This window comes from Mirounga angustirostris, unplaced genomic scaffold (genome assembly GCF_029215605.1).
Source record: "Mirounga angustirostris isolate CCGP_5_RB_7025 unplaced genomic scaffold, mMirAng1.0.hap1 SCAF_9, whole genome shotgun sequence".
NCBI lineage: Eukaryota > Metazoa > Chordata > Mammalia > Carnivora > Phocidae > Mirounga > Mirounga angustirostris.
The window spans coordinates 5,158,319-5,181,225 of NW_026991717.1; the positions used below are offsets into that span (position 1 = coordinate 5,158,319).

Genomic DNA, 22,907 nt, shown 5'->3' on the forward strand with positions numbered 1-22,907 from the left:
CAAGGGAGTGAGCCGAGCTTGGGTCCAGACCTCGCTGTCTGCTTACTCTCTTCTCTGGCCATGAGTAGGGTTGCCAGATTTAGCAAATAAAAATACAGGACATTCAGTTAAATTCTCATTTCATATAAACAATGAATAATTTTTTCGTATGAGATGTCCTAAGCATTGCATGGACATACTTACACGAAAAAATTATTCATTAGTTTATCTAAAATTCGAATTTAACCGAGCATCCTGTATTTTATCTGGGCTTGACCCTCTGATCTGCAAATATTCGGTCGTGAAACGGGCGGGTATTTGGTCCCCGAGGCCCCGCTCGAAACTGACATCCTGGGAACCCCTGATCTTACGTCATTTCCCCCCCTCGAGCTTTTGCCAGAAGGATCCCGGACCCAGCCCGGTGAGGGCACTGCGCGCTGGTGGAGGCGCTCAGGCTCCTCTCTGCCCCGCCCCCTGGAGTGGGACCACGCCCCCCAGCCGGAGCCGGCCGCGCCCACTCCTCGCGAGAGGGCCGCGCCTGCCGAGGAAGGGCCTCAGAGGCGGAAGTGGGGCGGCGGAAGTGGGGTACCGGAAGCGGCGTTGCCATGGACCCCGCGGAGGACTGGCTGGTGGAATCCTTGCGCTTGTAAATCCTGTGGGCCTGGGCCCTGGGCCCTGGGCCTGGAGCTGGCGGGGCGGGCGGACTGGTGCGGGGTGGGGCGCCCAGGGAGCCCCGGTGTGGGCGGGGCCGGCCTGGCCGTGGGGCGGGGCCGACACCGAGCCCTCCGCCTGGAAGTGGGCTCCGGCGTCTGGGAAGCGGCACCTCCCCGTGGGCGCAGCGTGTGCGGTGCCAGTTAAGAGCCGTGGTCGTGGAGGATAATAATCACCCAAGTGACCCGTTATTCTGCGCCAGCCTGAGTGAGACCTTGAGCACATTAGCTCAGTGATTCCTCACATCAGCCTTGGGAAGCCCAGGTGCTCTGGGAGTTCCGTTTTACAGATGGGGACCGAGGCTCAGGGATAACTGTGACCGGCCTGGTCCCAGTCACACGGGGGCTGAAATGTGCAACAAGACCTGCTCCCAGGTCTGCTTTGCTCCAGAGCCTGGGCCCCCACCCACCGAACCGTGCTGCCGTCTCAGAGTTTTAACAGATGCAGAGTGCTGTGCACCGTGTGACATTGTGTCTTTATCATGCAGGTACCAAGATTTCCATGCATTCGATCTTTCGGGAGCCACTCGAGTCCTTGAATGGATTGGTGACAAAGGTGATCTTGCCCTGCCTGGCCCTGAAGGAGATGGACTCTTACTCCTCAGGCTGGACCTCTTATTGCTAGCGCAGCCGGGAGGGACCCAACCCACACTTCTGGGAGTCTGAGGCCTCCTCTTGGTCTTGTAGCAATTTCAGCCCCGTCAGCACTTAACATTCCTCTTAGTAAGATCTAGATCCCTTCCATTCCCCAATACAAGGCTGCATACCAATGGTGGAGGAATTTATCTTTGCTTCGGAGGTTTTGGTGAAATTTCTAGACCCAGCCATGGTCCAGGATCTTTCTAGCAGTTTGTCACAGCTACTTCTGCTTCTTTTTCCAGGAGTCTTTGTTGCTGGCTATGAAAGCCTGAAAAAAAATGAGATTCTTCATCTGATACTACCTCTCAGACTTTCTGTAAAAGAAAACCAGGTAACGTGAAATACAAATGCTGAGTATACATGTCTACTTTTTATTCATTTATTAAACCTTTAGAGAGTTCCTCTGTCTACCAGGTATTGTCCTGGATACTAGTCAGAAAGAGGGACAAGCACTGGTCCCGCCCTGCTTGTCTCACAGGGAGGCAGGGATGCACAGAGGTAAGTGCTGCAGGATGTCTGAGGTTTACAGAGGGCTCCTAGAGGAAGAGGTCAATTTTACTTTATCAAAAATAGATTTAGGGAGCCATTAGAGTGTAGAGGGTGGTTGAAGCCCTTAGAATGATTAAGATCACCTAGGATGACAGTGTCGTGTATAAGGAATAAAAGCAGACAATGTCTAAAGACCAAACCTTAGGGAATACATTTCAGAAATAGTTAAAGGAAGATGAACCCACAACAGGTACTAAGAAGGAATAGTCTTTGAAGTAGGAGTCTCAGAAAAGGGCAGTGTTGGGGCGCCTGGGTGGCTCAGTCATTAAGCGTCTGCCTTCGGCTCAGGTCATGATCCCAGAGTCCTGGGATGGAGCCCCGCATCGGGCTCCCTGCTCAGCAGGGAGCCTGCTTCTCCCTCCCCCACTCCCCCTGCTTGTGTTCCCTCTCTCACTGTGTCTCTCTCTGTCAAATGAATAAATAAAATCATTAAAAAAAAAAGAAAGAAAGAAAAGGGCAGTGTTTCAGAAGCCAAGAGAAGAGAATGTGTGAAGAAGAAAAGAGTGGGTAGCTGTGTGATGTTGCTATAAAATCACTCAGTCTCATCTGAGGACAGCCTGGCCTTTGTTGCCCTGGGGGGGATTTCCTGCCTAGTGCTCTTGATCTCCCCGATCCCCACCACTCAGGCTTAAGCCAGGAGCTCACTCACCCAGACTGAGCCTTGAGGAGACACCTTATTTACCTCTTACCTCATGCCTGGCTTTTCCTCTTTTTTCTTATGGCTACCTTCTTTCCCTCTGCTTCCAGTCCCTCATATGGAGAGAGTAGAGTCTAGTGGCTGAGAGCATGAACTTTGGTTAGACAGACTTGGGTTCAGATCCACAACATAATCCCTGTGTGACCTTAGAAAAGTTGCTTAAGTTCTCTGTGCCTTTGTTTTGTCATTTTATTTATTTATTTTTATTATTATTTTTTTTAAGATTTTATTTATTTATTCATGAGAAATAGAGAGAGAGAGGCAGAGGGAGAAGCAGGCTCCCAAGGAGCAGAGAGCCCGATGTGGGACTCGATCCCAGGACCCTGGGATCATGACCTGAGCCGAAGGCAGATGCCTAACCATCTGAGCCAACCAGGCGCCCTGTTTTGTCATTTTAGAATAGGGGTCATTACAGTACCTACATGACAGGGTAGTTGTAAGAGTTCAATGTGATAAAGTAGATAAAGCACTGAACACAGTGCCTGACACAGTGAACACTGGATAATTGGTGGTGGTTACATTTTTATTGCTAGAAGGACCCACCTGACTTCCAGTGGGAGGTGCGGGAGGAATGGGGACAGGGTAGTTGACTGATACGTTCCAGCTGTCTTGGATGAAGCTATGAAGCTTCGGTGACTCCTCTAAGAAGGCCTAGAGTCTAACACTTGTGCTCTCATGAAAGGGCCCGGGGAAAGGTTGGGAGAAGGGTTTTGGATGTGCAGGAAGGAAAGGAAGCTGTGTAGGCAGCTGAGACCAACATTTACAGGTGGCAGGCAGTACACTGAGGCCCGGCAGGGGGAAGCATCTTTTGTCAGCAAGGGGCTTCATGCCGGCGTCTGACCTAGAGCTCATCGAAGTGTGCCTTTGGAAAGCAGACTCTCTGATGGGCCACCCCTTTGTATTTTAGGGCTTATGCCCAGAAAGAGATTTCAAGGTGTGCCATGGAGGATTTTCAGACACGTCTGTCTTTGACCTGAAGCACGTGCCAGACACCAGGTATGGTCAGCTCTGTGACCCAGACCTTCCATTCAGGATGGAGTGGCTGGAGCTGTCAGGGGTATCCTCCCTCTTTAGCACCACCTCCACCCCTACCCCCTCAGCACCCAAGCACACACACACCCAGATTTGGAATATAAAAAAAAAACCCTCATTGTTTGGTAACTTGATGGTCCCACAGAGGCCACAGACCTTTGAACTAATGTAATCCCCAGATCGCTGGAGTTGTTCCAGGGAATAGAGAGTAGAAGGATGCCCTTAGTTTCTCAAAGCACTGGTGGTGGGTCGTTGGGACTAATAGCCCTGTTGGCAGAGGCTGAGAGTCTCCGGGTTAGGGTTGTGTGTTCAGGCTCCATGCTGGTGTCCCCTCTCGGATACATCATGCCCTGTGGAAGCCTGGGCTCAGTCCCGTGACCCTCCATGAGCTCTGGGTCTGTCCCTCAAGTGGAGTGAGCCTGCTCCTCATCTGTGAAATGAGGATGGCTGGTCTTGCTCTCTTCCTGCAGCAAGCTTTCCTGGTATGGGGAGTGTAGGGGCCCCAAGCTGAGTGGGCTGGGAAGGGAAAAGGCTGGGGGGTATGTGGGTGAGCTCCCCACTCGCTGGACTGATCCTTCTGTCTGTTATGAATAGGTTGCTGGTAACCACTGGTCTTCCGGGTTCTTACCTGCATGTGTGGCAGGTCACAGAGGACAGTGGTGAGTGAATTTGACTTGGTGGGGCTGGGTTGTGGGAAAGCCTGATACCCATACACCCCTACCCCCTAATCTAAGCCAGGTAAGAAATAGTCACAGAGCCAGGTGGAATTAAAATGTAGTGTCTACTTTAACATGGGCAAAAATGAGTTAGCGACCACAGCGTGGCGTACATCTCCCAGATGGAACTTCCTGCAACTTGCTTCCGGAATTCAGTTCACCTACCCAGTCATGGGCAGAGCACCTGGCGTACCCCGTGCCTCTCCCCCAGGCGGGGGCAGAGGCAAGGAGGTCACCTCGCCTTGTAGGCATGCTCGTCTCGGGGATGGAAAATAATGAGGGAGCAAGAGGCTCAGCCTACCAGTCTCCCTCTTCGTGAAGTCAGTCTACCCCGTAACAGGGGAACGGGAAAAGGAGCCGCAAGTGTTATCCTGTTCCCTTCGGGAGGGAAGGGGAGTTCGTTCATGTGGAATAGCCTTCCCTCCAGCAGTAGGTTTGCGGGTTTCCCTGCCAGGCAGGCACCAAGAGCGGCGGCCCTGATTCAGCCCCTTCCATCCCTGCTTCTTTAGAGCACTGTTGGCCAGAATGGAAGTGTGCCTCAGAGGCACAGGCCGCCGCTTTTGGAACTGCCCCTTGGCTTCATTGAAAGATGATTGCTTAACCATAAATACAAGGACTTCTTTCTGGACTCTGAGTTCTGTTCCATTGGTCTTCGTGTCTGTCCTTATGCCAGTAACTTGTAGTTTTTTATCTTTGCCTAAAGATAGGCCATATGGGACAGCAGTTGCTTAAAGATGAGAGGGAGGAGAGTGTCACTAACCATGTGGAGGCGCCCGGAGCTGCCTTTTATCCAGACGGTGTCTGGAGTACCATACTATAGCCCCAGGCCCAGGGGAGCTAATGGCCCAAGGGGGCTTGCTCTGACGCTCCTATGAGAGTAGCAAATCAGATAAAGAGTTCTCTTTCCCTAGATAATAGTGCAGAATATTCCAGAGCCTGGGGAAGGTTGACCAGCTGTTTTCCTAGAAGCTGAAAAAGCGTAGTGTTATCTAAGGTGAATTTTCCAAAAAGCGTAGTGTTTATAGAGGCAGACGCACTCACCGGACTCACAAGACTGCTGTAAACCAGAATGCAGTTTTATTAGTTCATAAATAAAAAAGTGTCCCTGAAATTGGACATTCCAGGTCCTTATTCTTTGTCTGTGGAAAACCTGACCTCCTCGAAGACTGCGTGATAAACAAAACCGTAACAAGAAGAATCAGCTCAGAGGTTTCCAAGTTGTGTTTTCGTAAGCGGTCTTCGGCACAAAGTATAAAACTTGGGAAGGCATTGCTGCCCAGGCCTTGGTGCCATCCAGGCCCCTGGAGCAGCATCTGAGGCCTTTTCTCTCATAACTGGGGCTGTGGAAACCTTTGAGTTGGATGAATACACATCTAAAGGTCTCAGCTGAATGTCCCCTGCTGTATCCACTTTGAAGTTCAGTGTTCAGTCTGGTATGGCTCCCTCCGCCCTGGACAGGCCCCAGTGTTTTCTTTGCCCGCATGGCTGGACAGCCCCCTCTCCTGGACACCACCATCCTTTAGATGTGTTAATACATTTGCTCACTATTGGAGGTGTGGGCACCATTCTGACTCCTTAGGGAGTGTGCGTACCTCTGCTCTGACCTGTTCTGTGTTGGGTGAATCCTCAGACACAACCTTCTTTCATGGCCAAGTTCTTAGCGGTGTCTCACTGTGTCTTTTGCTTTGATTTCCTAGTCATTTCTCTTCTCCATTTGGGGCTGGTTTGCTAAATGTGGTATGGATTACCCGGAGGAGGGCATTTTACCACGGACCAGAGAAAGGAGGAGGAGGAAAGCTGCATTTCTTTCTGATTATAATTACAGAGCAACTCTCCAGTCAGGAGGCTCTGAAATTTTCCACCGCGTCTTTGAAATAGGTCTTTGAAGGCTTTCCCTTGGCCTCTTCCTTTCCCCCATCAGAGGACAGATCATATCTGAGGACCATCCCCTGGCTCAGAGCGGTAGGTCCTGGGGAATCTGTTCCAGGTCCCTCAGAGTGTGTGGAAAGGGAAGAGGGAGCTGCTCACGTGTGGCCCAGGAGAGGCAGGTGCGCTGTGCCGGGGCGGGTTTGAATCACAGCCTCATCGGCTCCCCAGAGACAAACTCTGATCCTGGGGCTCAGCTGTCCTGTCTGCTCCAAACCTCCGCAGCCTGTGTGGAAGGAGTGACTGAGTTCAGCAAGTCCGGATCAAGGGTACTGGGAGTCCGTGGGCCTTTGCAGCAACACCCAAGGGCCTTCTGCATTCTAGCCCAGCCCAGACACGTGCCCTGTGCCCTCCTCGGATGGGAACAGTCTCCAGGGGGCTCGCTGCCTTGCGCTTGCTTGCCAAGCCATGTTAGTATTCCTTCTCATCCATTCCTACCTCAGTCTGACTTTCTCCTGTGCTTTAGAATCAAAAAAATAGTTAGATGTCCATTTTCTTCAGAGAATGTGGTGACCAAATAATGAGCCTCTCTTGGAGCAAGAAAATATAAAATGGAAATCTGTATCTCCCATTAAGTAGTTTGTACAGCAAACGGCTCTAAACGGTTGCCACTAAGAAGCCTCCAGTGTAGAACGCAGAGGCGAGAACCAAGCAGGCTGAGCAGACACACTGAAACTGGATCCAGCTTGAGGTCAGGCGTGTCCTTCCTCCGTTCGGTGCAACAACGATGTGGACCCTCCTGCCCGGTTTCCATTTGGAGACATGGGTATTGTGACCTTCACCGGCTAGGCATCCGCAGGTTGCTTGAGGTCATGGAACATGTGCTTGAAGAAATACTATTAGTTCATGAACTCTGTACTTGTTATTTTCACTTAAGGTGTAAGTGATATCTTAAGTGTGTTCTTCGCTTTTTTCTATCTTTATTTGTTCTTTGCGAAACTATAAAAAGCCAGAATGCTTTTGGGGTTTTGAGATGGCTGCTATGATTCATTATCTCCTGTTTGCAAAACTGTTTGTAAGACAAATTATAAAGGAATTAAAGTGCTTCTGACAGTTTCAGAAATGTGAATGTAATCCAGGGCGTTTATGTCTCACGTCCTCTCTTGCCAGCTGTCAGCCCCCTTTCCTCCTTGACCTTCTACATGTACAAGGGAAGACTGCTGGCTGGCCTTCACCTTGTAATGTGTCAGGCCTTCATCAGCATCCCGGATTTTAGCCTCTTGTGCTTTCCTTCCCCCAGATGTCATTCAAGCCGTCAGCACCATTGCTGTGCAGGAGAAGGAGGGCAGTCTCTGGCCCAGGGTGGCTATCTTCTCTTCGATGGCACCCGGAGTCCTCCACGGGGTGAGGCTCAGCAGTCTGAAGGTTATGGATCTGGAATCCCAGAAGACCACATACACCTCAGGTACCACAGCCGTTTACCCCTTGCCTGGCGTCTCCTGCTCACTTCCATCCTCCTCAGCTGCGTGAAGAACTGAGTTCAGCCGTGCGGGCCAGGTGCTGGGGAAACCAGATGGATGCGAGGCAGGCCCTAGCCTCAAGGGGCCCCCGTTCTGGGGCTGGAAGAGGCAGTCCCGGGACCAGCAGCGTCCCAGCTGGGTGGAGCGTGGCAAGGTGCCCGGTGTTGGTGGGAAGCTTCCAGAGGAAGGGGTATGTGACCGGCCAGACTCCTGTGACTCCAGCAGCTTTTCTCTGTCACCCTCTGTCTTCCAGGGGTCAGTGACAGCGAGGAGCTAAGTAGCCTGCAGGTCCTGGATGCAGACACCTTTGCCTTCTGCTGCTCCTCAGGCCGGCTGGGGCTTGTCGACATCCGCCAGAAGTGGGCGCCATCAGAGAATGTCAGCCCCAGCCCTGGGGCTGCTGGAGGGAGGTGGTGTGCTGAAGTTGGGGGCCGGGGCCCTGGGCCCAGGATTGCCAGCCTTGGCTCAGACGGGCAGCTCTGTCTTCTTGATCCCCGGAATCTCTGCCATCCTGTGAGTTCCGTCCAGTGCTCAGTGTCTGCACCCAGCCCCGACCCAGAGCTGCTGCGAGTGACCTGGGCGCCAGGCCTGGACAGCTGCTTGGCCATTTCAGGTACTGCTGAGCAGTATTTTGTGTCTGTTACTTGAGCTCTGTCTCCCAGGGGACTGTACAGTGCTCAGGAAGGAGACTGCAGCCCCGTAATAAATCTGGCCCCAGAAGTGAAAGTCCCTCCCAGAGAAGCTCCAGATAACCCTCCAGGTTCTTCCATGGCAGGCCCTTCCCCTTTCTAGCTACTGAATTTTGACATTGGTAGCAGGCCTTTCCTACCTGAGCAGGAATTCGGTGCTGAGGTTGGGCGAGAGGACTGCAGATAGCGAGGCACTAGGATAGGCACGGGGCTGTACCAGGAGGAGGTGAGGGGATCACAAAAGTGCTTCTTGGTCTGCTTGCTTTTCGAATTCTAGCAAGCTGCTAGGTCAGCAGGCTCCTGGGTCTGGCCCGGCAGTTTCTAGCTGACTGAGGGTATCTAATAATGAGGGTATCTAAAAGTCAATGGGAAGGACCCATGGAAGGGGAGAGGTTGAAAGAATAGTCGAGAGAGTAAGAAAAGATCATTGATAATGGCAGGATCCAAAAAGAGCAGAAGAAAAGAACCAAGCTTGGTGGAGGAACTTTCTCTTTGGTAGCAAGAAGACAGCAGGACGGAGTGAGTGTGGGTATAGCTAGGTGGTGGGGGGACATGCAGGTGCTCCTCCGTAAAGGCTTCTGTTTCCCCCATCAAGCAGGAGGCAAGGCCATCTGCTGACAGGGATCCAGATGCGGAGGGATTAGAATTTGAGGCAAGTGAAAGAGGTTTGAAAGAGTCTCTTAAGCCTCGGTTTCCCGGGGAAAATAATAGTACCTATTTCATACAGTTGTGAGGATTAAAAGAACGCATGTCCAGGGTTGGCCTCGGGCCTGGCACATACCAGATGAATAGCAGAAGTACACCGTCACCTGCCCTATGGGGTCATAAGCTGCCGACAGCGAGGGTGGAGCTTATGTGCCCTTCAGCTGGCCTTAAGCATCTTTTTCAAGTAATCGCCACCCAATGTGGGGCTCAAATTCATGAGCCCAAGATCAAGAGTCCGATGCTCTACGGACTGAGCCCGCCAGGTGCCCCTGGCCTTAAGCATCTTGTTATTATTTGATTTCTCATCCTATAACCTGTTTTGGTGCCAGAGAGCAAACTATAGAAATTACTTTACGGACGCCTGGCTGGCTCAGTTGGAGTGTGGACTCTTGATCTCGGGGTCATGAGTTCAAGTCCCATGTTTGGGCATAGAGATAACTTAAAAAACAAACAAACAATAAAAATTACTTCCAGTGTCAATCTTCTCTTTTCTCATTCCTCCTTAGGGTTTGATGGGACAGTCCAGGTCTATGATGCCACATCTTGGGATGGAGTGGGGAACCAAGTAGAACCTGTCTTCACTCACAGAGGTCACATCTTCCTGGAGGGCAGCCAGATAGACACTGCTCCACTGGTCACTACCCACACTTGGCACCCCCACAAACCACGGACTCTCCTCTCGGCAGCAAGCGACGCCTCTCTGCACGTGTGGGACTGGGTGGACCTCCGCGCGGCCTGCTGACTCCAGCGGCTTCCTGCCCAGGCCTCGACGAAGAGGAGGAGCTGCTGTAGAACCAGGTATCGACTTAGGCCCCTGTTACCAGCCAAGTGGCCTTGGGCAAGTCAGCCAGCTTCTGCCCCCAGGTTCTTTATTTGTAAAATGAGCATAGTAAGAGCTACCGCTCAGGGCTGTTGGGAAAGTTAGAAGGGATGGATTAAAAAACAGGATGCATAGCACAATAAGTATTTGGTAGCCCCTGTTAGACCCGGGAGCCCCATCTCCCCCCAAGTGTAGAATGACAGTGTTTTATTCCTGTCTGTATTCACAATATCAGAGTGAAAAAAACAACAAATGTTGTAAAGGCGTTTTGTGAACTTTTTTACAGAACTCGAAATGTACAAGGGCCAGTAAACGTGAAAAAAGTCGACCCCAGTAGCAGTGAAGGAAATAACAATTAAAACAAGATTATGCCCTTTTCTTATCTACCAAGTTGCCAAATTTAAAACATTAATGCTTTGGACAGCTGATGGCGGTGGCCTGATGACCCAGTTCAGGAGGCACAAAAGTAGCAGTGTGGTTCCTGCCCCTGGTGGTACATGGGCTGGACTGGTGTTCAGTCGAACCATAATTTGTACATCCAGCCTCCTTTTAAATGGCACTGAAAATGTTCTCATCTTTCGCTCTTACAAGTAGTGTGAACAACGTTTGTATCCATGAACAAAAGCCTGTAGGATAAATTTCTAAAATTAAAATTGCTAAGGCAGAGGATCCATGCATTTTTAGGTTCTATAAATACGGCCAGTGAGCCTTCCCCGGAGACTGTGCCCTTTGTGATGGCAGCAGGGATGGGTCTGCCTGTCTTTCTTTCCTCACCAGCCAAGTCTCCCTAGTGGCTTTTTGGCCTTTGCCAGTCTGATAAGTGAAAAATCATGACTTGTAGTTTTCTACTTGTAGTTTTTTACTTCTTGGATGTGTGAAATTGAGACTCCTCATGTATTTAAACATTTGGGGGCAAATATTTCTCAAGACAAGAATAGCTGGGGTGGGGAGATAGGCGTTCTCACCCGCTGCACCTGCCGCAGAGATTAGACGGCCCCTCTCTCGGGTGGTTCGTACTGGGACACAACACCTGCGCCAGGGTGGTGCTTTCCCACATCTGCCCCTGTCCTCCCAGGGGAGTAGACCCAACGGACATCTCTTTTTGGTGGCCCATAGCAAATATTAAAGTGTACCTGCATTCCTGTTACATAGAACTTCTCACTGGCACACTTGTTAAGGAATTTTCAGCAAGTTTGCTTTTGAAATTATTTGATGACTTGTCAGCTTGGGCTCTGAGTTCTTAAAAAATAATTTTATTGAGATATAATCCACATACCATACAACTCACCCATTGGAAGTGTACGATTTGGTGGTTTGGGTATGTTATTAATTTTTAAGGATTGTGGCTAAAATACATGTAACAATTTGCCAGTCTTTTTCATTTTCAAATGTACAATTCCGTAGAATTAAGTGCATTCACAGTGTTGCACAACCATCACCACTTCTAGTTCCAAAACTTTTTTGTCCCCCAAACAAGCTCTGTGACCACCATGGGCTCTGGCTTGCTGGCCGTCAGTGGGCACACTTGTATCCATCAGCTCGGGCCGCCCTAACAGAACACCACAGACTAAGGGCTCACACAGCAGAAACTTCGCTGCTCACAGTCCTGGAGGCTGGAAGTCCAAGAGCCAGGTGCCAGCACGTTTCCTCCGGAAGCCTCTTCAGGTGGCTTATAGGGGCCCATCTCTGTGTGCTCACGGCCACTCTGCATCCCTGCAGAGAGCGCTCTGGTCTCTGTTCCTCTTACAAGGACACCAGTCCTTTCGGATTAGTGCCCCACCCTCATGACCTCATTTAACCTTACTTACTTCTTAAAGGCCTTATCTCCAAATACTGTCACGTGGGGGGTTAGGGTTTCAACATAAGAATTTGGGGCGGGGGCACAAGTCAATTCATAGCACTTAGGAAGTTAGAAAAACCTGAGATTTTCAAATGAAATGGTTTTTTTTTATTTAACAGTGAAGTTGAGGGAGTGTTATATATTGGAGAAGTTTAATTTAAAATAATTCAGTTTCAAGATGTGATCATTTTTACCATTTTTCTAAAGTCTTCTTTCTATCCTTTCCCCCCACCCCCCACTCCCCTGTGAGAGCTGATCCTGTAGAGCTCTTCTCAGCTGTTAGTGACATCACACTGACTGCTGAAATCGGCCATGATGGAAATACTTACCCACAGAAATTGGCAAATACTACAGCATACCGCTGGCTAAGCTCTGTTATTTCACCAAATAAAAGCAGAAATGAGTCATTTAGAAAATAGTAGAATTGATGCATGAATTCAAAAGCTGCTGAAAAATAGTGATAAAATGCCTATCAGTCAGTCAAGGCCCAGCTAGAAAGACTGAACCCACACCGAGTAATTCAGCTACAGGAATTCAGTTATGAGGCATCTGAAAGAGGATGCAGGGGAAGGTGGGGCCCATGAGAGAAGAGCAAAGCAGGAAGTTAGCCAGAGGGACAAAGGGGTGGGGTATGGGTGTGACCAGAGGTGAACATTGGGGCCTCCCAGTGGGAAGGGGAGCATGGCAATCCTGCTGGCTGGGGCTGGGACCTTGGAGCCGGAGCTGGGACTGCAGAGGAGACAGCCGAAGACTGCAGAAAGTACAGAGACGGGGAGGTCCCCTGGTTCCTCTCCCGCGGCCCTCCCATAGCCTGCCTGTGCCATGGACCAGCTGTGACGGGAGCTCGCCAGCAGGGTAGCCTGCACCTGCAGTACAGAGCAGGGGGGACGGAACCGGATGGGTCTGAGGACAGACAGATGACTGGCACCACATCTAAACCTCTACGAATTAAGCAAGAGAAAGGAAGAAAAAAAAAAAAAGAAATTAAAACAATGTAAAATTCTATGTTAATTTGAAAAGCTCAAGATACAGTTAATTTTCTTAAAAACTGGTATTTGTAAACTACTTTTTAGTAGAAAATCTGAATTCTTCAATACTCAAGAAAGAAAAATTTGGAGAGGCGCCTGGGTGGCTCAGTCGTAAAGCATCTGCCTTCTGCTCGGGTCATGGTCCTAGAGTCCTGGGATCGAGCCCCGCATCGGGCTCCCTGCTCGACGGGGAGCCTGCTTCTCCCTCTCCCACTCCCCCTGCTTGTGTTCCCTCTCTCGCTGTTTCTCTCTCTGTCAAAAAAATTAAAAATAAATAAAAAAAATAAAAAATAAATAATATAAAAATAAAAATAATCTTTTTAAAAAATTAAAACTTGAAAGACTAGCACCAAAAAGGACGTTGGGGGTGGGGCAATTTTGTGGTTACAATTTTTTTCAGACTTTTAAAGAACAGCAAATTCTCATGCTAGAGACGTTTTCTTTCTGGGTTTGTTTTTTTTTTTTTTTTAAGATTTTATTTGAGAAAGCACAAGCAGGGAGAGGGGCAGAGGGAGAGGGAGAAGCAGACTCCCCACTTAGCGCAGAACCCAGTGCGATGCGAGGCTCAATCCCAGGACGCTGAGCCAGTCAGATGCCTAACCAACTAAGCCACTCGGGTGTCCCAACTAGAGACATTTTCATTTAAAAAAATCTGGGGAACTAGCCAATTCCTATAATCATAATACCAAAATGTGGCCCAGAAACTGTGCTCATAGACACACACACACACTCAAGCTCATAATATCAGACAGTGGCCCTCAACACTGTCAGCTCCAACATGCCTTCTGTGAACACCCATTTACTGTCCTGAAATAAAATGTTACAGGGAAAATTGATTACTTACAAACAGTTTCAAAACAAGTATAACTACAAAAGAATGTGTACAATACAGAAATGTTCACACTTCTGCACAGGGATGTCATCAGATGCTTGCTCTGTAAAATCATTGAGAACAGGACAGCTACAACTACGGACTGATACAGGTGTCCTGTATTTGTGACTCACACCAGAGAGTCGACATTTTTCTGAACTGGTAAGGGGTGCCTGGCTGGCTCGGTCAGTGGGGCGTGTGACTCTTGATCTTGGGGTTGTGAGTTCGAGGGGTAGAGTCGGGGGTAGAGTTTACTTAAATAAATAAAACAAACACTTGGGAAAGTTCTGAACAAAAGAATGTACTCTTTTCCCTAGTTTTATATAGTAGTTGAGTTTCTGGGAAATTCAGATATATTAAAACTGTCCTCATATAGATGTAAAAAGGTAGGTTCTAGGCTCACATAACTATAAAAAGTTTCCCTGCATCGGTGGTTCTCGAACTTCCACATGTGTCAGAATCACCTAGAGGACTGGTTAAAACGGATTGCTGAGCTCCAGGGTTTGTGATCGGTAGGAGTATTAGCCAGGCTTTTGTGAGAGGGGCAGGCCAGCAGGAGACCTTTCACACACGCACACACAGACTTGACCTTACCTAACGCGGAGCTGGGTCAGCAGTTTCTGTGAGGCTGTTGTCCCCGTGTCTGCTGCTGGAGCCGGGGCCCCCACCCCCTGCCCCCTGGCAGGCAGCTGGAAAGAGAAGGTGGATGGAAGAGGGGAGAGCCAGGACCAGCAGGGACAGGTTGGTCTCGCCATCTGCAGTCCTGATGATGTGCGTCTCCTGCAGGAGGAACTGCACCCTTCACCACGGAGCTAAACACACCTGCGGCCCAAGGCCCGGGAGAAGCCGAAGGGACCACGGGAACATAGAGCGCTGCGTGCACAAAAGCGCTAGTGTGAGCCACAGATGCACCTGCTCCAGGGCCCAAGCGTTCAAAACCAATGGCTGCCACTTCAATTCCTCCAAATCTCACCCCAAAACGACTCTTGTGGCTCACTCTACCTGGAAACATACGGGAAATGAATTCCAGGGAATGTGCTTCCACCTGGCCAAGTCACCGCATTAGGAGGTGCAGCTCGAGAATTTGCATTTTGAGTAAGTTCCAGGTGCTGCTCGTGCTGCGAGTCCGTGAACCACCCCGAGCGTCCCTGCCCTCCACGCACGCCCGGCAGCCTTGGCTGTGCAGCACCGTGTCAACGCTCGCCTTACGTCCGTGTGGCCCCTGCCACCACATGGCAGCTGTGCTTCCAGTTTGTGGGACAGCCACACATCCTCACCTCCAGTTTCCAGAATGTTCCTTTGGGAACCTACACAGACAGTCCCTGGGGAGGAACGCCGCGTTCTCTCAGCTACTCTAGGAAGAAGCCCCAGAGAACCCCGAGAGCGGCCCGAAGACCATGCGCGATGCGCCTCGACATCAGCACAGGATCCGCTCCAGTTCAGCTCTGGGCAAAGACGGCGGAGACTCAGCACGGAAGGGAGAGAGCGTTCAGGAACTGCTTTGGCCCCACAGAAATTCAAAACGCAAGAGAAAGATCTGGAGAGGCTAAAAAGGAGGAAGCAAGAAACCCAGCGCACGGCAAGGCCGCGCCGGTGAGGACCGCCGCTGGGGGGCAGCCGTTGCGCCTGCGCGTGCTGGGAAGCGCGTGTTCCCGAGCAGCGTGCCGCGGTCAAGGAGATGGGCAGGCCGGAGGAGGAGGCCCCTCAAGGGGAGTAAGGGGTGTTCTCCAAGGCCGTGTCCGGGGGGGCTCAGCGCAGCCCCCCTTTCCCGGGCCCCGCCTCCCGCCGCCGCCCCTGTCTGGAAGGCTGACGTGCCCTCCCCACCTGGCCGCAGCCATGGACGGGAGACGCAGGGCCCGCAGTCCATTCCCGGGACGAGCCATCCGCACGTCTCTCATCAGAGTCCGACAGGGAGAGCGGGGTCAGGGCCAAGGGCACCCCACGTGTGGGAGCCTGGCTTCTGCGGAGCGGGAACAAGTCTGGAAGGAGCCCTGGCACGCGCCCGTGTGGAGAGAGAAGCGCACGCAGGTGAGGAGGAAACCAGCAGCCTAAGGCTCGTGCTCAGCCGGGGCCAGTAAAGTTTGCGGGGGTGAAGGAAACGCGAACCGGCCCCCCACACGTGCTGGCTGTGACTGGCTCTTGTCCGCCGGTCCAGTCGCTGGGGTCAGGGAGGGACGCGGGTGTCCCGCAGCTGTGGAGAAGGCGGGGAGGCTAGAGGTTCCAGCACTGACGGCGCGTGGCTGTGCGCCAGGCACCCGGCTGGCTGCTGGGAGAGGAGGTCCAGACGTACAGACCCGGCCCGCCGCCGGGGGGGGGGGGGGGACTGAGGACCCCCTGGTAGAGGGAAGGGGGTCCTGTGACCTGGGAGCACAGAGGGCTGAGACCAGGTGTGATCAGGAAAGGGGTATTTGTGTCCTTCCCTCAGGCGAAGCGAGGGTGGGGTGTTCCAGGCAGAGGGAAGCGAGAGAGCGCCCAGCCCCAGCCCGGGGAGAGAGCAAGTTGGAAATTCGGCTGAGAAACGGGCTGGGGCCGGTCGGTGAAGGCCCTGCGTGTGTGCGGGAGCGCGGGCGTCGCCGAGGGCTTCAGAGGGAGGGCGGAGACGGGAGGCGGCTACTGCGCATGTCGGGCTGCGGGGCTGCCGGCCTCCCCGCGGCAGGAAGAGCGCGCAGGTGTGACCGCCGCGCACGTGTGCGGCCGTCGGTCCGCAGGTGCTCGGCTACTGCTGGCGCTGCATTTCCTCCAGGAAGCATAGCCGGTCAGTGAGGTGGTTCAGATTTTCTCTGCCCAGCGCCGCCCCTTGGACGTGGGCAGAGTGGGTGCCGGGAAGTAGGCCAGACGCAAAGGACAGATGTGTGATGGTGCCTGCACGAGGGCCCTAAAACAGGCCAGTTGGCGGAGACAGCAGAATAGTGGTGGCCGGGGGCTGGGGCAGGGCCACGGGAGTTCGTGCGGAATGGATTCACTGAAAAGTTTGGGACCATGAAAAAGGTTTGGTGTTGGAGGGTGGTAATAACTGCACAGAAATGCAAATGTACTTAACGCCACTGAATTGTACACTTAAACATGGTAAAATGGCAACTTTTATGTTGTGGATGTTTTATCACACTTTTTAAAAAGTGGATGCCAGGGCCTGGTGCTCTAGGGGGCCCAGCCCCATCCAGCCCTCCTCTAGCCATACCCTTCTCCAGGGGTGAGAAGGCCACGGGCCTCGGCTGTGGGCCCACAGAGCCTACATCCCTCCGCCAGACCATCTTCCTGGCACCCAGGACCCAGAACGTCCTGTCCGAATGGCCAGAGTCTGCGTCCAGGGCCTGCACACCCTCTTCCATTCCGTCCTCTCGAGGGCTGGCTATGCAGCTGGCATGTGCACACTGGGCCCGAGAGGTGGCCAGAGTGGCCGTTGGTGGGGAGTGTGGCCGGAGCCCACGGGCGCACACACTGGGGCACCTGCGCACTTGTGGGGGGCTGGGGGGGCCTCTCCCGGCTCAGAGTGGGTGGGGCAGGGGCCCCTCATCCCACACCGACACCTGCCATCCTGCACCATGCAGGAGTCCGCAGTACATTCGGAACCTGGCTTCATCACTTCACGCCCTCCAGGATGGCTAGAACCAAAAAGACAGACTAGGGGCGCCTGGCATGCGACTCTTGATCTTGGGGCTGTGAGTTCAAGCCCCACGCTGGGTGTAGAGATGACTTTAAAAAAAATAAGACTATACCCAATTTGGGGGGGAGGACGTGGAGAAATCTGAACCCTTGTACACCGCTGGTGGAATGTCAAATGGTGCGGCCTCTTTGGAAAAGAAGGCTGGCCCTTCCTCAAAAGGTTAAACCTTGAGTTACTCTATGGCCCAGCAATTCCACGCCTCGGTATTTATCCACCAGAACTGAAAACATGTGTCCACACAAAACTTGTCAAAAGGTGTACACGAACATTCATGGCAACGTGACCCACAATAAGCACAGAGGGAACAAGCCAGCTGATGATGTCCTCCAGCTGATGAAGGCGCTGACAGTGTGGTGTGTCGTGTGCTGGGGTATCACAGGCCGGAAGGAGGACTGCAGCCTGGACTCCTGGCACCATGTGGATGAGCCTGCAGACAGGACGCTGAGGGGAAGGAGCCAATCACAAAAGGCCACTCGCTGTAGGACTCCATTTCCGGGAAACATTCAGAACAGGCCTGTCCCGAGAGGCAGAAGGGAGAGGAGTGGTGGCCAGAGGATGAGGTCTGTGGGGACTGGGGAGTGCCTGCTGATGAGTTTAGGGTTTCCTGGGGTGAAGAAAACGGTCTAAAATTAGATAGTGGTGACAGTTGCACAATCTTATGAATATCCTGAAAACAACAATTTTAAACTTAAACCCACACAAATCTGGCGTTCTACATCGCACTGAAGGATACTGTGAAGGGGAGCGGCCAAGAATTTAAGTGCGCTAGCTTGCCTTAGAACCCTTCCTATTTAGCCGAGTGCCGAGGCGCGCCCTGGCCCGGGGCTCACAGTGACGGCTTGTGAATGATGGCGAGGTGTCTGGGGAATCGGACCTCGGAACCAGGAGTGACGGTTCCGCCCTTCCCTGTGTTGCAGATGAGAACATGGGGCGCAGCGAGGTGACGGCCCGGACGGGGAGGCGGCCCCTGGGCGAAAGGGCCCAGCTGTCCAGAGCGGCAGTGGGAGACGGGCTCCTGCAGCTCCCTGCAGGGTTTGCTCCCGTGGGCCTTCAGCACAGGAGCGTCTCACAGGCCGAGACACTGTCCTTGCCTCCTGGGCTAGGGAAGGGGCCCTCAAGGGTCATTTTGAGCACACAATCATTCCCTTGTGTGCAGACTTTACAGGCCAACCCCCAGAGCCGCTGTGGCTCCCAACAGTGCACAGCTGGGGGCTGATACAGGGCAGTCAGGACCCCCTCCCCATGGTGCAGTCACATCAGGGCCCAAAGCCCAGCTCTGCGTGGTGACCCCGCACCTGCGGTGGCTGTGATAGTTACAGGACCCCCCGCGGCAAAGGGCTCAGCGCAGGGCCGGCCTCCCTGAATATGCAGCGGGCCGAGCTGCCTTGTTCTGCCCTGCCTTCCTGACGGGAGGCCTCCCAGAGCTGTGAGGGCCCTGGGAGGCTCGAGTCCTGGTGAGACGTAAAGGGAGAGGGTCGGTTCTCTGTGGGCAGAGCAGAGCTATCAAAACCAGTGAGGGGGGCCCCATGCTGGGCTGAGTGGGGGGGTGGCCCTAGGTCACCTGCAGCCCTGGGGGCCCTCAGCTTCACAAAGCCTCTACCCCGGGGCTGTGTCTATAACCTGATGAAAATGGCTCACCCTTTGATCATTCCACTCACAGGATGCGCTTGGAATTCATTTATTTATTGGGTGAACATACTTGCATCAGCTTCCAGCTTCCGCTAGCAGGATTAGCTTCTGAAACCCACCTCCTGTTTCTAGCTATCTGTAAATGAAAATATGGGCCAGTATTTTTGCTATGAGCTTCAGTTAAAATTCAGTTAAAATGTTGCAACGCATAATTGGATTGACTGTGTGTCATCTACTGCAACTGTTAGAATTTTGGGGCGCCTGGGTGGCTCAGTCGGTTAAGCATCTGCCTTCAACTCAGGTCATGATCCCGGGGTCCTGGGATCGAGCCCCGCATCGGGCTCCCCGCTTGGCAGGGAGCCTGCTTCTCCCTCCGCCTGCCACTCCCCCTGCTTGTGCACTCGCTTCTCTCTCTCTCTCACTCTCTCTGACAAAGAAATCTTAAAAAAAAAAAAAAAAAAAAAAGTGAATTTCAGGCATTCCCACTTAGAACTTTCATTATTGTTTTCATCTTGAGGGATTTCCAAGGAGGCAGCTTCCAAAAGCCACACTGCTTGCCTGGTTCAGAAACTTTGAAGCCGTGATTGTGAGTCTGAGTTGAGCTAAAAATAAAAGCCCCCAGAGCTTTGCCCATGCCGAGTACCGTGGCGGACAAAAAGGTAAATCAAAACACTCTTGAGCAAGGTAACAAATGACTAGTTTCAAATCAAAGTCCAGACCTTGCAAGGAGTACATACTGCGTTTGGTTCCCCGGGAAGCCTCTCCATGTGAGTCAGCTCATGCTAACTCCCTGCTCTAGTCTTCCCTTGAGAACTAACTGCAGGCACCACCGAGAGCCGTGGTCTTGCAGATCCTATTGCTTCAGGGATTGTAAAATCCGGAAGAAAGATCTACAGTCTCCAGCTCAGTCTTCCCGTTACTTTGCTAAGGGGAAAATACACATGAGAGAAAATTGTATGGATATTCTATTTGAATCTCCTTGTTCCATTCCAAAAAAGGATGATGGCAAAAGTTTCCAAAAGGGAATCTGGTTATTTCCAAAGTCTTTTTATAATGCATAGCCACACTGGTTTTAGTATGATGAATTTCCACCCAAGTAGAGCCGTTCTCATTCAGAAGAGTGAAATGATTTAAAATAATACATATCAGATTTATTTCCTGGCCTTACAAAAAAAAATCCTGAACTCAAATTTCTGGGATAGCTTTTTGAAAACTATCCCCCCAAAATAGGCTCTTTGAAGTCTCCTCAATGGCAGCAAATTGACATCCTTAGAAGGGAATCTGTTTTCAGAGAGCAGATATTGGGCAGAGCCAAGTCTCATGGATAAGAGAAGTGATCGATCAGGCTAGATGACAAACAAGCTCGTCTGTCAGTGTTTATTAAGCCTTGCTTATGTGCAGGACACTGCTCCGTGCCAGAAATACGCTGATAGGGGGCCTTCTAGGGTGGTTGGAAGACAATTCTTACAGGAAAATTCAATGTCTTCAGTAATGGTAACAACATATAAAGCCCACAGCCCATCAGAATGACTGCTTTTGATAGATAACACTTATTTGAATAAGTTCTTTGGTGTTCATTAAAAAAACTCATTACATAATCATATTTATAAATCTAATTAAATGAAATTGTCATGTGTCGACAGTGCTTTGTTTTATAATTGGTGGGTTTCTGGGAAGTTCTGGGGAAATATTTTCAAGTCAAATGCACAAAGGAAACTTTTTTTTTTTTTTTAAATCCCGTTGATTTATCCCGCTTGAACTCACAAGCGTGAGATTGAGACCTGAGCTGACATCAAGAGCCGGACACTTAACCAATGGAGCCAGCCACCCAGGTGCCCCAAAGGAAACTATTTTAAGAGGGAAAAAGTGTATTCCACTTATTTCCAAGCACCATTTGCTGTGTCAGAGTGCCCCCAGGAACTGTGCTCTGCTCTCGCAGAGACACCCCAAATCTTCAAAAACCTGTGAACCTGCACATGGCCTCCCCCGTAGGAACGAGGGAGCTCGTCAGAGGCCGGTGACAGGCAGATCCTCCAACTGGGAGCCTTGATCGATGCCGTGGTTCGTAGTTATTGCTCTGGACATATTTACAGATTAGAGACAAGGCTTATGTTATCCTGTTTGTGATCTCCTAGACCCAGGCTTATATTTTAGGACACAGTGGGAGCTGTAAAGCTGTGTAAGCAGCTCTGCTGGCAATCTGGGGTAATTCTATTCTGCAAAAAGTCTGTTTAGGTTGAATCATGAAATTGCTGGTTTGGGAGCTCAAAATGGCTATCTCATATGGTTCAACCTAGTATGTTGAGAGGAAGAGTAGGTTATGGTTTAGAAAGCCAGCCTCCAGCGTTGGTCTTTTCTCCTCTTCCCTCCTCCAAATGACACGATCGAGTGCTTTTCTCTCCAGTAACTCCATGTAAATCTTAAGGAACGTGGAGAAATGTCCGCAATTCCCAGGCCCCAATCTTCCCATAGGGAGGACCATGAAAGACCTTTAAAACTGTATGTAATTCATAAATCCCTGTCTAGTTGCCCAGCGCCACAAGGCGGAAACTTCTGTCCCCAGAGGAGGGTCTTGGGGACGGGACTGTCCCCCTCATCATACCGAGCTGTGGAAATTAAGGCACAGGATCATCATGGAGACGTACTGTGATGGAGATCCAGTCAAATTCAGAACTAGTCTCTGAATTCTCTCCACAGGAGCTCCCATTTCAACAGCGTGGAGAAAAAAGCCCTGAGGAGTATTTCATTAGCCAAGTGAGTGTTTAGAGAGAGAAACAAAAATAACATCTATTGGACTGGGTCTAAATTCTTTCTCTCCATCTCATGTGGGTGTCATGGTATAGAATCAAGGACCGTACAAACAGTTTTTGGAACGGATTCTGCGGTGTTCTTAGACTTGGTGCTTTAAAGACATTCCTACTACACTTCGAGCCTCTGTCACATGGGTCCTCCAATGCGCACTAAAATGTGAGCTGTTGTTGAATCGCCTCCCACATTCAGCACACTCGTAGGGTTTCTCTCCGGTGTGGATTCTCCGGTGGATGATGAGACTGGAGCTCTGACTGAAGCTTTTCCCACACTCCCCGCATTCATAGGGTCTCTCTCCACTGTGAATTCGCCGGTGGGTAATGAGGTTTGAGCAGTCGCTGAAACTTTTCCCGCACTTGAGACATGCATAGGGTTTCTCTCCTGTGTGGATCCTCCGATGGCTGGTGAGCGTGGAACTCTTGCTGAACCTTTTCCTGCACTCAGGGCACTGGTAGGGTTTTTCGCCTGCGTGTGTTTGCCAGTGTGCACTGAAGCACAAGCTATTGGTAAACCTCTTCCCACACTCGCTGCACTTATGGGGTTTCTCCCCTGTGTGGACTCTCTGGTGCATAGTAAGGCTGGAGCTCTGGCTGAAGCTTTTCCAGCACTCCCCACATTTATAGGGCTCCTCTCCAGCGTGGACTCTCTGATGTGATGTGAGGTTAGAAGGATCACTGAAGCCCTTCCCATATTCAGGGCATTTGTAGGGCTTCTCCTCGGTGGGGATTCTCTGGTGGCAAACCAGATGTGAACTTCGGCCAAAGCTTCTCCCACAACGGCCACACTTAGAAGGTGTCTTTTCCCCAGTGTGGGCTAATCTGTGCACAGCAAAGCGTGAGCCCTGGTTGCCATGTTGTTTTCCACACGCACAGCAGAGATAGGACTTTCCTCCTATGTAGGTTCCCTGAGGGCCTATGAATTTACCTACGTCTCCTTCTGGAGGGGAGCGTGCCTCTTGTCCATCTTCTAAGGGTACTTCCCACTGCCTCTCCGCCCCATGTTTGTCTTCCCAGTCTGTCCTGGCCAGGGAAGGATCCGCTTTGGGTCTCTCTAATAGCGCCCCCTGGAGCTCTGCTTCCTCTGACATGTCCTGGCTTGAATTCTCCTTGTCCTGTGTCCTTGTTTCAAGATCTGAAAGAATGAGA

General features: G+C 51.4%; 2 protein-coding genes across 12 annotated transcripts in view; one reads left to right on the forward strand and one right to left on the reverse strand.

Moving 5' to 3' along the window:
• The first annotated feature begins 197 nt into the window (after positions 1 to 197).
• On the forward strand, positions 198 to 20,713 carry WDR73 (WD repeat domain 73). Of its 2 annotated transcripts, XM_054513296.2 has the most exons (9): positions 198 to 625; positions 1,178 to 1,245; positions 1,571 to 1,659; positions 3,482 to 3,570; positions 4,201 to 4,265; positions 7,489 to 7,653; positions 7,962 to 8,321; positions 9,609 to 9,900; positions 14,448 to 20,713. In XM_054513296.2, the coding sequence occupies exons 1-8, from the start codon at positions 585 to 587 to the stop codon at positions 9,842 to 9,844; spliced, it is 1,113 nt and encodes a 370-aa protein (XP_054369271.1). In that variant the 5' UTR covers positions 198 to 584; the 3' UTR covers positions 9,845 to 9,900; positions 14,448 to 20,713. The 2 variants fall into 2 exon arrangements, with proteins under 2 accessions (XP_054369271.1, XP_064425915.1); XM_064569845.1 differs by lacking the exons at positions 198 to 625; positions 1,178 to 1,245 and adding an exon at positions 961 to 1,177.
• Positions 16,724 to 22,907, reverse strand: part of LOC123860858 (putative SCAN domain-containing protein SCAND2P) — a 14,155-nt gene continuing 7,971 nt past the window's right edge. For 7 of the 10 annotated variants that reach the window (XR_010404815.1, XR_010404813.1, XR_010404812.1 and 4 more), the window contains one exon: positions 20,758 to 22,893. The gene's annotated coding sequence lies outside the window, so the exon portion shown is untranslated. Of the gene's footprint in view, positions 22,894 to 22,907 lie in introns of all 10 variants that reach the window. The other 3 variants (XM_064569850.1, XR_010404814.1, XM_064569849.1) reach the window with 3 other exon arrangements.